General features: G+C 58.6%; 1 protein-coding gene across 1 annotated transcript; it reads right to left on the bottom strand.

Annotated features, from left to right (window-relative positions):
• Window positions 1-555: 555 nt before the first annotated feature.
• On the bottom strand, window positions 556-12,221 carry SMCR8 (SMCR8-C9orf72 complex subunit). The gene is made up of 2 exons (XM_006749669.3): window positions 9,336-12,221; window positions 556-3,873 (listed from the first exon to the last, which is right to left on the bottom strand). The coding sequence occupies exons 1-2, from the start codon at window positions 11,693-11,695 to the stop codon at window positions 3,420-3,422; spliced, it is 2,814 nt and encodes a 937-aa protein (XP_006749732.2). The 5' UTR covers window positions 11,696-12,221; the 3' UTR covers window positions 556-3,419.
• Window positions 12,222-12,425: the final 204 nt, after the last annotated feature.

Raw genomic sequence — 12,425 nt, 5'->3', positions numbered from 1 at the left:
GGCACTTGGGGTACAATCTGTTGGCCTCCCTAGGATTTGAACTGGGCTGTGCTGTTTGTTGGAGGTGGAAACCTACAATACCTTGAACAGGGCAACAAAGAAGTTAAAAGCTAGATGGGAAATGACAGGGGGCCTATCAGGGTCCATTTCCAAATTCTGGTGCAATTTCATCATGTAACTTCAGCCACTGCAGTAAATCACGGGCAAGTCACGATTTCTAAAACCTGAAGATTCCACCAGGGAAGCAAGATCCCTAGGGGAACGGGGAGGTGTGAGGCAGCAGCTCAGGTCGGAGCGCCCCGAGGGCCGCGGTGCTACAAAGGCTCTCGCTCCTCTCTCACATGGAGCTTCTGGAAATCACTACCGCCAGACTGCTAGCCTGATCAGCCTGCTCTCAACCTGGACCTGGTGGAAAAAGGGGTGGTTGGAGGCGGGGGAGCAGTCATGGGTTGGAACTAAAGTTGAAATAAACCCCAGGGACACTTTTGGTTCCTGGTCACTGGCAAAGTAGTAAGAGGCACGGATGTCCTCTATTTGCTGTGAAGTGTTTTTAAAAAAACGTTTTATTTGAGACAAACCTCAAATGAAAATTCTTAAAGAGCTCGGTCCCACTGCATACGGCTCCCCACACCTTAAGATTTACAGATGTGGGACTTCTAGCGGGTTCCAGCTCTCCAAAGTGGAGGGGGTCTGGGAAGGGCAGCTCCACGGTCTCAAGTGCCTGCCCGAAGTGGCTCCGTCCCAGGACCACTTTGAAATCCCCCTGGAAAAAAACACACCTGGCATCCAGCAACCCTATGAAACTGCCACAATGGCAAGTTAGACTTTAACCAAAATTTAAAACCTGGAGTCTACCTACTGGCCCGTGAAGCCATGAAGGAACGACTCAAGGGAGACACTCCTTCCTCACTTGCTCTTTCTGAGGCCGGCCCCAGGATGGGACATACCTGTTCTGTTCACACCCGCCTGATCCCTCGCCTCAGAATTCTGGGGCCTCCGGAACCATCCCTGAGACCGAGCTTCCACGCAAACCCCCTCCAAAGTGACATCTACTTCAGACCGTGGTAGCGATGGCTTTAGCTTCTGGAAGGCCCCGCATGCCTGACCTTCTGCCTTGATCAGTTTCCCAGGTGACAGTACGGTTAAACTGTATAGAATCCACAACGGTGTGAAACAGGAGTGAAAAGCAACGGTGGTGCCGACGAACACTTTCAGTCTTGTCATCTGGACCCCAGAGACCTCTCCCGCCTTGGAGATAAAATGCTGTAAGGTCACGTCCCCAGAGGCGTAAGCAGACAGCAGCGGGCCACCCAGTTAGCAAAGCGGCATCTTGAACACGGGGGACACTGGAGGCAGCAACGAAGGGGGGCAGCCCGCGGAGAGAAACAGGCTTCCTACGCAGCCTTCCCCACGTGCAAACACACACTTCGCATCTCGAAGCTGCCAAGCCGTCCCTGGCGACTCTTCTGTGTGTGAACGTGTGCAATGGGCACAGGTACAAAGAAGACCCGTGGCGTGTAGACAGACCATCTGCCGCAGAAGGTTCTCTCTCAGTCACAGGCTCAGAAGCAAAATCACACCCCCTCTGCCAGGGCCGTGGGCCCTGACCAGAAGCCGATGGCCACGGGCCCAAGGGCCGTAGCCGCGTGCGTGAAGAGGAGCCGGGCCAGGAAAGGGCGGCAGGAATGACGGGACGCTAACGCCCCTCGGGGTCCTGCCTCCCCTACGTGACCTCCACGGTGCGCCACAGAGCCGACGGGTAGGCAGGTCTCGACGGCGAGACCCCAACTACAGAGTACGCGGCGCCCAGAGACGCGCACGCGAATGCTCAGGAGCAGCCGCGTCGTGGCTGGGCCAGGTCTGCTGCAGCACAACTGTCCCGGACACGTTAAAAAGCGGTCATACTAAGAGTTCTCCCTACTTGGAGGAAAAAAGCAGCCATAAAAAAGAAAAAACAAAAGTATAAAAATTTCAAGGTTGCAAGAAACCCTCCACGTACAAACCAACGGCAACTGTAAGGAACGTCAGGGAGGTCACGGCGGGTGAGGCAGGGATTGTGTCCTTCCCCGAAGGGAGGACTCACGTGGGGCTGGGAGTGAGCTGCTGGGAGGTGAGTGGACCTGGGGGACCTGCGTGGGGCAGGAGTGAGCGCTGGTGAGGTAACCATATCTGGGGGGCCCGCGTGGGGTGGGAGTGGACAGCGGTGAGGTGCATGTATTTGAGGGCACGGCGTGCGGGCAGGAGTGAGCAGGGGTGAGGCCCACGTGGGGCAGATCCACGAAGACAGCCACACGAGGCTTTCCTCCTTCCTGGAGGAGACCCTGGCCCTGGGTTCTCGCTAGCTGGGCTGCCCCCCCAGACCACGCAGCTGAGCAGAACCCCGCTGTCGCCGTGCCCACGAGACCCTGCAAGAGGTAGTGAAGTGGTTGCAAAGGTTTGCTGCGGGTGGAGGACTGGGGGGGGGGGGGGAACCTTGGCCAAGTCCCAGCATGCCTGCCGACCTTCCCCGAAAGCACAGTGTAGACTCACTGCGCCAGAAAGGCTGGCGGGCTGCGCCCCAGAGGCCTGCTGGCTCCTCATCCCTTGCACTGTGCTGACGGCCTCGTGGCCCAGCGGCCCTGCCCGTCTCCCGGGCCCTCCAGCTGCGAGAGTGGTTCTCACTCACGAGCAGGGACGAGCGCCTAACTCGAGCCCATCCTGCCGCCCCGGGGGGTGCAGGTGCAAAGCCCACCCACAGGCACTTCTGTGCCTGGTGAGGAAGCCAGGACCAGACAGAGTGCTGCTCGCTCTCCCTGCAGCCCCAGGGCCCAGAAGTTTCCATGTCTGCCACCACCCAGCGTAGGCAGAGCTGCCTCCCTCCACCTCACTCATTTGGGGGCCTCCTCGGGGATGACAGGCTCTAGGGGGCCCGAGTGAAGGACCCCAGCTGGGATCTGAATGAGGCAATGGACGTTCTGTCGGCCTGTTTCCCGCTAAACCGTGCCAGTGAATGCGGTGCTTCCCTTGATCTCGCCGCCCCAGTCTTTGGGAGCTGACCGTGCCAGCACGCCCCTCCCGTCCGGGCTTCACCTCTCTGCCCTCGTCCCGCTCCATCGAGAGAGTGCTGGCTCTCTCCCAGCCCGCCTCCCAGTCCTCAGGAAGCCAAGCGGCCCCCTCCCGACCCCAGGGGCCACTCCTCGCCTGGCGGAGCAGCCTGTCACTGTCCTTATTGACGCCGGCGGAGAGCCAGGCGCCCGCCTCTGCCCGAGCCCGCCTCTCAGACCGCCGGACGCCACCCGGGAACCAGGGCTGCCACCCCGGGTTCCCTCGCCCGATGACACCCGAAGTCTCAACAGCTCAGAGGACCCCTCGCTCACGCCAACCCCTCCCCTCCCCGTACCCTGAGTCACAGGTCTCGGTCACAGTGGCTGGGGCGGACCTCAGATCTTGTACAAGAAGCTGGGGACGTAGTCGAACCTGAGTGTGGGCCGGCTGGTCCCGGGAGCCTCCTGCGTGTAGTGCAGCTTCAGCAGCTCGGCCAGGTACTGGACCACCTTCACATCTTCGTTCACCAGGCCCAGGTTCAGCTTCAGGAAGCTCGCCTGGCGGCCGGCAACCACCTCCCGGGTCTCCTTGTCGTGCGCGGGCAGGTGCAGGTGGTGGCAGAAGGCGTAGAGGAAGGCCTTGGAGCAGAGCTGGGTGAGCGTGCTCTGGACGTGCAGGTAGTAGGTGCTGCCCCGCTTGATCTGAGTGCGGTGGTCGGCCAGCCGGGGCACCAGGGCGCCCCTGTAGAGGGGGCAGCGGAGCGCTTTGCTGTCCAGGTCCAGGACGCTCGTGTAGCGGCTGTAGCGGCCCAGGGTGTGCAGCGTGCCGGCGCCGGCGGGGGGCGCCACCCTGAAACACACAGGCCAGCGTCAAGGGGGGCGGCTTGCGTGGGCCGCCCGTCTCCGGGGCCGGCTCCCGCCAGCCAACGCTCACTGGCTCTTTCCGGGCGGCAAGTCTGATCATGATGCTCTTCAAAGGGCTCCTCACCACCCTCGTGACCAAGTTCAAGTGCCTGGGCGTGGCCCACAGGCCCTGCGCGACCCACTTCCTGCCTGTTACGGCCACGGTGACTTCCTCGCAGCCATCCACGCTTTCGGTGGGGCCCCACAATCACGGACCTCAATGCTCTGCCCGGGACACCCCTCCCTTCCATTTGTACTCGCTTCTATGCCAACTCAAACCTTACCCGGCCGCCCGTGATCCCCTCCTTTGCGTCTCTGCTGTTTTGCTTTGTGACCCCGGCCAAGTGCCCTAACCCTTCTGAGCCCCTTCTGTCCGACAGAGATAACCGGTCCTGCCTCAGGCGGTCACTGCAGAGACCAAACTGGTCGTGTTTAGGACAGTGCCTGGGCCTCAGTCCCATCAGCCTGGCACCGAGCAGGGCGGTGCCGGCCATCTATGCCCCGTCTCTCCCAGCGCACGGAGCTCCTGCGGGCCCGGCACTAGCTGATCTGGCCTCCTGGCCCACTGCCCACGATGGCATCCATGGAGCAGAGGCAAGCGGAGGGCTTGCTCAACGAGGGAAGGGGTCAGGGTGACCCGCCCTAGTAAGCAGCGCCTTAAAACCCTCTAGATCGGTCTTCCCAGAGCAGCCAGAGTCCGCCAGCCTTGCAGTCTGGCAAAGGTCTAGCTGACCAGAGATTTCACGGACTGACACACGTCTGGAATTGAGAGCTTGGGTTAGGCCTCAGGTATTGTGTACAGAGGACTGACAGGCACTTGGGGGACTAAGGCAATCTCGTTTTGTTTTTTCCTTCCTGGGTGGTGTCATGTCCTTGTACAGTTAGCAGCATCTACTATATGCCAGGCAGTGAGCTGGGGGCGGAAGAGGGAGTGAGGCACGAGCCTGGTCAGCTGGGAAGAAAAGACATGCACACAGGACCTGGAGTGAAAGGGGGAGGCCCGGGGCCAGGAAGGTTCTGGAGGAACAGCCTCGGAGCTGGACCTTACAACAAAGGTGGGCTCCGAGAACCTGGGACTACACAAGAGCAGGGTCACAGAGATGAGGAAACAGCCCCATGGGCCGCGTGTCCTGAAGACCATGAGGCAAGCAGTGGGCTGTGGCCCCCATCACGTGGGCAATGAGGAAGCAGGACCTACGGGCGGCTCACTGGCTTCTCGGGGACACGGCCCTCCTCAGTCACACTACCAATGTGCTCAGGCAGCTCCCGAGGCACCCTTGCCCCACAAGCCCCACCCCAGGAGGGGCCCAGTCCATAAGCCAAAGGCCTCCTCGAGCTAGGCACATCCAGCCCCCCGAGGTTCTGCGCGGCAGCAAAGCCAGGCCTCACCCCGTCCTCCTGCCGCTCCACTCCAGCCACCGGTCGTGCTGAACACCTTGCCTCAGGCCCGGCCATTCCCGGGGAGCTCTGGCACCCCACACCTACCCTCACCTACAGAGCACCGCTTCTTCAGAAGATGCCGCTCCGTCTAACTCTTCCTCCATGTGTTTCCCCACAACGCTCCTCACCAGGGGGCGAGGCAGCATGGAAAGAGGCGAGCCCACACCTCTGGTCCTCGGCGGCACTGAGAGCCTCACGCTTCACCTCCCACACCTGTCTTAGATTCCTTACGGTCCGTCCCAAGGCCGGGGGTAGGCTGTGGGCGGACGCGAACACTGAGGCCCAGAGCGGGGCCGTGGCTCACGCAAGGTCCGCCAGCTAGAGTGGTTGAGCCGGGACTCAACCAAGGCCTCTGACCGCCCCCCCGCCCGCAACTAGCACTTCTTCCCATCGGTACTGAGCTCTGTCCGGGGCTTGTTCCTGCGACTTGGTAGCAATACACTTATCCTTCATTTTGATTTAAAATAATGGGAAACCAACATGATTATCTGCCCATCTCATACCCATAAGTGATGGATCCAACTCACGAGCATCTCCAGGCAGAAGGCCTACTTTAGGGGGAAAAAAATCAAGGGCTAATGAAACTGGCAGTTGTGGGGGTGAGAGTCTTCAAAAACAGTTCATCATCTCAGCTGGTTTTAGCTGGAGTCGAAGCACCTGACTGGGGAGAGACTCTCCTGGATCACAGTTCTGATTCCAGATTAACCCAGCACACGGACTCAACCCCCTCTAGAGCGGAGCTCCCCCCGGGCAAGGAAGTTCACGGCCACACAAAGGCCCCTCTTCTACTACTACTCTTTAATGCTGATCCTCAGATGGGCCTCCTCCTGCCTCCCAGTTTCAACACTGGCTCTGCCTGCTGGGATGACTCACCACTGATACCCAGAGCTCTGAGCACTTCAAAGGGCGAGCACAGGGCGTTACGTTCTTTCTAGATGTGACCCTTTCCTGCAGCTCCACACAGCCCCAGAAGCCCGCTCACAGGCGTGTGCAACAAGCCTTGCTGAATGAATGAGAGGAGAGGCCTGGTCCAAATCCACACGGCCGACAGTGGAAGCATCAGGACCTGAGGTCACAGCACCCACAGCGCCCCTCCCTACCCACCCCAGGCCACGACTCCACGGCTTTTCATCTCAGGACACGTTCAGATGGTGTCTGCTGCTCACCTCCCAGGATTTCCTTGGGAGAGCTGCGGCAAATCCAGTCCCCGCTGCGGTGACACGGCCCCTAGGGAACAAGGCCTCCAGCCCCCACCCACTGTATCTCACACCAGAGCAGGACCTCTGGAGGCAGACCTTGCTAATACCCAACATCTGTGCACGCCCAGAAGGTCTGAGAACGTGAGCAACAGGAGACACTTCCCCACTCGGGGCTGTTTGCAATGCTCTCGTCTGTCACTTCTGATGGGCCTCTCGCCTTCACAGAGAGATGCTTAAAGGCTCCAAAGCCGGGCTGGTGAGGGCCGCACTCAGCGTCTGCTGCCTCGGCCTGCCTCCCTCGACGGTGTATGCGTCCCCGCTAGGTTACCAGAGACGCACTCAAACTGATCAGACACAGACCAGATGCAATGGGCCTTTTCACACCCGCTCTCACGAGACAGGTCTTGGCAACCCCATCTGCAGATGCGAACAGCCTCAGAGGTCAAGCTGACAGTGTGGTGACAGAGCTGGGACTGGCGTGAGGGACCCCCCCTTGAAGACCGTGCTTGCCCTGTCACGGGGACGCACCACGGCTGACTCGCCTTATGATTCTGGCAGTGGGCCGAGTGCCTAGCACTTCACAGTCCTCTGTAAATATTTAGCAAATGATCATTCAGGGATCCAACCCTCTCATTTTCTCAGGAGGGAACAAAGCCTCGAGTGGAGGAGCGACTTGCTCAGGTGCCCACGGTGGATGAATACTGGTAGGGCCGGCCAGGGACTCAGACCACCTCACTCCTCCACTTCAGGGAGCCCGCCCACCAGCTACCCTCTCTTGCAGCCACAGACTCCATGAGCTGATCACAGCAGGCTGCCCAAGGCAGCCCCGCCCAGGCCTCAGAATCCTCAACGCAGCCCTCCAGCCACGTACCCAACGGGACAGAGGTGGCGTTAAGAGATGAACTTCTTTTGCCATCCTGGCACATTCTAAGGAGGGAATTTTGGGGAAGACCTTTGGGAAGGGCAAGACTGTCCTGAGCCTGGTCCTGGATAAGACAGACTGATGTGCATTTTAGATTTTCCATCTTTGAGGGAGAAAAAGGGAAAAAGGTCAAGGGTGGGGCGAGGGGAGTGACTCGGAGAAGAGGTATGTGTCTGCAAGGGGCACGGACCCATTCTTCCACCAAGATCAGGGGCAAAAGCAATCTCTGAAAAGCCCTTGCCTTGCTGGGACTGACGGGTTACACCCGAGCACAGAGCTGGCATCAGCAGAGGGACCGGATCCCGGGAGGAAGGACAAAGTCCGCAAGGGCGCCCAGTGCAGCCTCTCACTCCTGAGCCTGGTTCTGCAGCCATAAGCAAGGACTCCGCTCGGTGGTCTCCTGTGCAGCCCGAGGAAGGGGCTGGTCCAGGGGTCTGGGCCACGTCACACCAAGTCCCCATGTCATCACTCTTCCCCCACACTGGCAAGCTCGCCCTCCTGGTGCCTTCAGCCAAAGACCCCAAGCCTTCCCCAGGTGCCCCTCTCCCTCGCTTCCCACCCGTCACTCAGTCGCCCCCCCTTTGTTTTCTTAGAACGCACGATGCACCCGCTGTTGACACTCTCCTCCCTGACATCTGTCTCCCCTCCTCAACTATGAATTCTTCCAAGGCATTGGCCTTGCCCAGGCACCTGCAGATGGCACCCCAGCACCCACCAGCATGGCCAGTGAGCCGAGGCAGGCCGTGGAGGCGCCACTTGCTTAAATGCCACCACCACGACCCCGAGGAAAGCCTTTTTACCCTTTTAATTTATTGTTTAGTTTGAACACGCAGCAAGGGTTAGAGCGAGGGCCGCGTGACTTCTCCAAGAGGGGCAAACGCCAGGCGACTCGGGTGGCGGGGACCTCACTGATACTAGGGACCGATGCAAAAGGAGAGTCGGAAAATTGGAACGAACAGTTCCTGATTGCAGTGTTCTCTCTTCCCATGCGGCACGGGAAGCACAGACTGGCTGTGTCAGCACCTCTGTTTTACAGATGTGCCAAGCGGGGTGCAGAGAAGGAAACGAGGAAGCTGAACCCCGTGCGTACCCCGAGGGAAAGAGACCCTTGGGCCCGACAACTTGCCAAGCAGTATTTGGAAAAAAGAAAAGGAGTCTACTGCAACACAAGTATTGTGGGAAAATGAGATAGAAAGCAATCAGACAGAGAAAGGAGGAACTGGCTCTTTCGTTTCCTTATGAACACAGACTTCTAGGGGAAAAAAACACAGCCTCCTAAGGCAAATAGGACAGTGGAGTGAAAGCCACTGGAGCCCCTGATGTCCCTGTCACCAGTGATGGCTGCCACCTTCTGAGACTACCACGGCCCTTTCTCAGAAGGCGATGTCTCTTCAGTCATTTACACCATAGTGTGAATTTGAGAATCAGAGAGAACCTGAGATCTCCAAGTTCGGTTGTTCCCCAAACCTTGCTGGACACCAGATAAACTCCAGGTGTCACCCCAGACCAAGTGAACCAGAATCTCTGGGGGGTGGGACCCGGAACTCCATGACCTAAAAAAAACTCTCCTATATAATTCTGACACGGCAGATCGCAGACCAGGGTTGGCAACCACCTCGGAACGGCAACCCCTCATGCGAGGGACGAGGAAACAGAAGGCCAGAGAAAGGGAATGATCTGCCAAAAGTTACAGAGTAAGCTGGTTAGTGTTGAGGGCCCAGTGTGGAAGCCAGGTTGCCCAATTCCGGGCCCACCTCGCGACCTTGTGCACCTCCCCCAGAGGGATGTACGTCTGAGGCCTCGTCTCTAACGGGATGGGGCCCTTCCCCACCGCGGGTAACCAGTTACCTCTGCAGGCCGATAAGCTTCCACTTCTGAAAATCCGTGATATGCAAAGGAGAGGAGACCCAGTGCTTCACCGGCTTGGCGAAATGGCTGTGGCTGGGGACAAAGATGGACAGCGCTGTCACCAGCTTCCTCACTACGGCCTCATCCTCCCCTAGGACCACAAGTGTCCTCCCGCTGAGCAAGGAGTAGATGGCCGGGTGGGCAAAGGGGTACTGACGGATGAATTTTAAGGCGTTCTGGCCAGCCCTCTTTTTATGCCTCTCGGAAGAGGGGCCGGTGGGGTGAGCAGAAGAGGGAGTCCTGTCTGAGCTGGTGGAGGCTACACTGCTCATGTTGCTGGTAGTGTCCGAGTAGTTGTCCAGGCTGGTCTTACTGACATCCCGGCTCGCCAGCAGGCGGTTTGGATCCAGCTCATCAGCAGGGAAGCCTTCGGAACTGTTGTCTCGGGAAGAGCTGGCATTTTCCACGGCAAAGTCCACACGGAACCCCTGGTCCTTCTGCCTGTAGCGCTGCGGAGGGATGCTCACTACTCCGTCCTGCTCCGAGGGGGTGTGGGCTGGAGGGGAGAGGGGCACCCGCAGACTGTCACTCTCCTTCCCAATGCAGCAGGAGGAGTCTATTTGTGACGGGGGGGTTTCTAGGCTGCCCTCCTCTGCTTCACCCAGCTCCGGCGGGCTGACGCTTGCCTGGAAGTGGATGGCTCCCTCGCTATCATCTGCGTATGATTCTTCTTCGTTAATGGCACTTGGGTAGCTGGCCTTAAAATCATCAGGGATAAGGGCCTCCGAGGGGCAGGTGCTGAGGACTTCAATACTGTCCTCGCTGATGGTCCTGTGGCTGACCGCTTTGCTCCGGACCACCTGGGGGCTCAATGGCACCGTGAGGCTGGCCTGGCTGTCAGACTTAGGCAGCACAGCGGTGGACTTCTCCGTGCCCAGAACCTCGATGCTTTCGCCACTGCTGATGCTCCCTTTCATATCCATATCCAGGTAGTCCAAGTTTTCCTGGGGGTCAAAACTGCTCGATTCTGTCACCTCCGCTTCCCTGTACTCCTCATCTCCAAGTTCCTGCTCCATCTTGATCGGCACAGACTCCACACTGGACTTGTAGGAACCAACGCTAACTAACACTTGAGGAATCGGACATTCTTCCAGAGACCTAGAAGGCGGCCTGCCTGGAACGGGCCTAGGGGGTGCGCTCTCTTCTTTCTCTGCCACCCTGTCGTCGACCTCCACAAAATCTTCAAAGAGGAAGTTTGTTATATGCTGTTGTTTTAGAAGTGCTCTGTCAATCTGGCTGGTCAGGAGGTAGCACAGGTCTCCTCTGAACATGTGCTCTATGTGGCTGAGCTGAGCCAGGGTCTGGGTGAAATACTCAGTGTCACAGAGCTCTTCCAAGGTCTTCAACTTCTTGTCAAAACACTTGGTGGACTTTGCTTTGATGAGTTTCGGGGTATAAGCAGGTCTGCAGGTGTAAAGGTCTGTGTCAGCAGACTCATCAGGGTTAGAGGTAGTGGCTGCCTGGCTGGCCTGATCCTGGGTGTGCTCCGTCTCCCCAGAACACAAAGGAGACCCCTTCAACTTCCGATGAGGGTACGAGCGGATCTGCTTCAGCAGGTCTTGATGTTCAATGATGGACTTCTCTACACTAGCCAGTTCATTGGCTTTCTCAATTGCCTGAGATGAGTAAAAGCCTTTGTCATTGGCCTTCTTCTGGATCTCCGTTTCCGTGTGCAGCACTGTCCTGGTGTAATCCAAGTCTTTCAGTTTTTTTTCAAGTTCTCCCGCAAATGCCTTCCTGTTGCCTGTCTTCAAGCACTCGGAAGCTTTGGAAAATTCAGCTGAGAGCTCCTGAAACTGCTGCATGATTTTGTGCTGGTCCGCTGAGATATAAGCCATGCAAAAGGGCCTCACAAAGCCCCGGGCCTCCAGGTCGTACAGGGTAAGGTGGTGCACATACGCAAAGGCTCCCTCCTTGGAGTCTCCCAGCACCACCTTGGAGTCCTCCACAAAGTTCAGCTTGGGGTAGGCAGAACCAGGCGGATGGCCCACAAAGGAGGCCTGGTAATCCACAGACATGATCCGCAAGGAGAAGTAATTGAGATCGAAAGTACCAAAAACTTTGGTGTCATTGGGGATGGTCAACAAGGGTTGGGGTCCCACCTGCTCGGAGAACTCGGAAATAAGGATGAAGTCCCGAGAGAACTTGGCCCCGGACAGTTTGGACCATGGGTTGGCTCCCTGGCTGGCGAAGGGGAAGAGTGGCACCGAGTACTCCTCGGGCAAGGCGGGCTCATTGTAAGGCTCCTCCTCGTACTCCTCCTCTTTGGTGAAGGCCACCACGTCAGGGGCGCTGATCATATTTCCAGATATATGGAGAGAACATTGAGAGGAAGTGAGAAAGAATGAGGGGGTAATCAACGCAGGGAAGCAAGGCCTCTGGAAGAGGAAGCAAAGTCCCTGCGGTCTTCTTTGCGCCCTCAGGGGTACTAGGCTGCCCCTCACACTCTCGAAGACTCGAACTCCCACAGTCCCCTCAGAGCTATAGCTCCTCCAGAGCCCTCAGAAGCCCATGGACTCCGCAGGTCCAGAAGACCCGGCAGGCCGGTTGTCCTCCTCTTCCTCCTCCTCCTCCTCCTCCTCCTCCTCCTCGGGCGAGAGCGTCCGGCGCAGGACACCTGCAGCGAGGTCACCGGCACTCCCCCGAACCCACCGCGACAGCAACAGCCAAGCCCTGAACCGGTGCCTAACGCGGGGCTACGGGCCGCCGCAGGGGCCAGTCAAGCGTTGCCGCCCCCACGGCCCGAGGACAGAAACCGTCGCGGCTCCTCGGACGCCACAACCCGTAGCCAGCTACCGCGGCGCCGCCATCTTGGTGTCACATGACTCTTGGTGTCTGCGCCGCGTGACCCGGAAGCGTCCGCGTAGACTTCCGAGCGGGACAGAAAAATTGTGAGCTAGCGACAGGTTTGGGCAGAACTGTCCAGCGGCCTCTGCCAAGGACGAACCGACTTACCAACCACTGTCGGGAAGCGAAGGAAGTGGAGCGGAGGAGCGGAAATGTGCTAGGGGTCCAGGAGCGCGGGGCGGT

The sequence above is a fragment of the Leptonychotes weddellii genome, chromosome 15, assembly GCF_054177405.1.
Source record: "Leptonychotes weddellii isolate Sample4059 chromosome 15, ASM5417740v2, whole genome shotgun sequence".
NCBI classification, from domain to species: Eukaryota; Metazoa; Chordata; class Mammalia; order Carnivora; family Phocidae; genus Leptonychotes; species Leptonychotes weddellii.
Note: the sequence above shows the minus strand (reverse complement) of the source record. Positions and strands in the feature narration are given on the sequence as shown.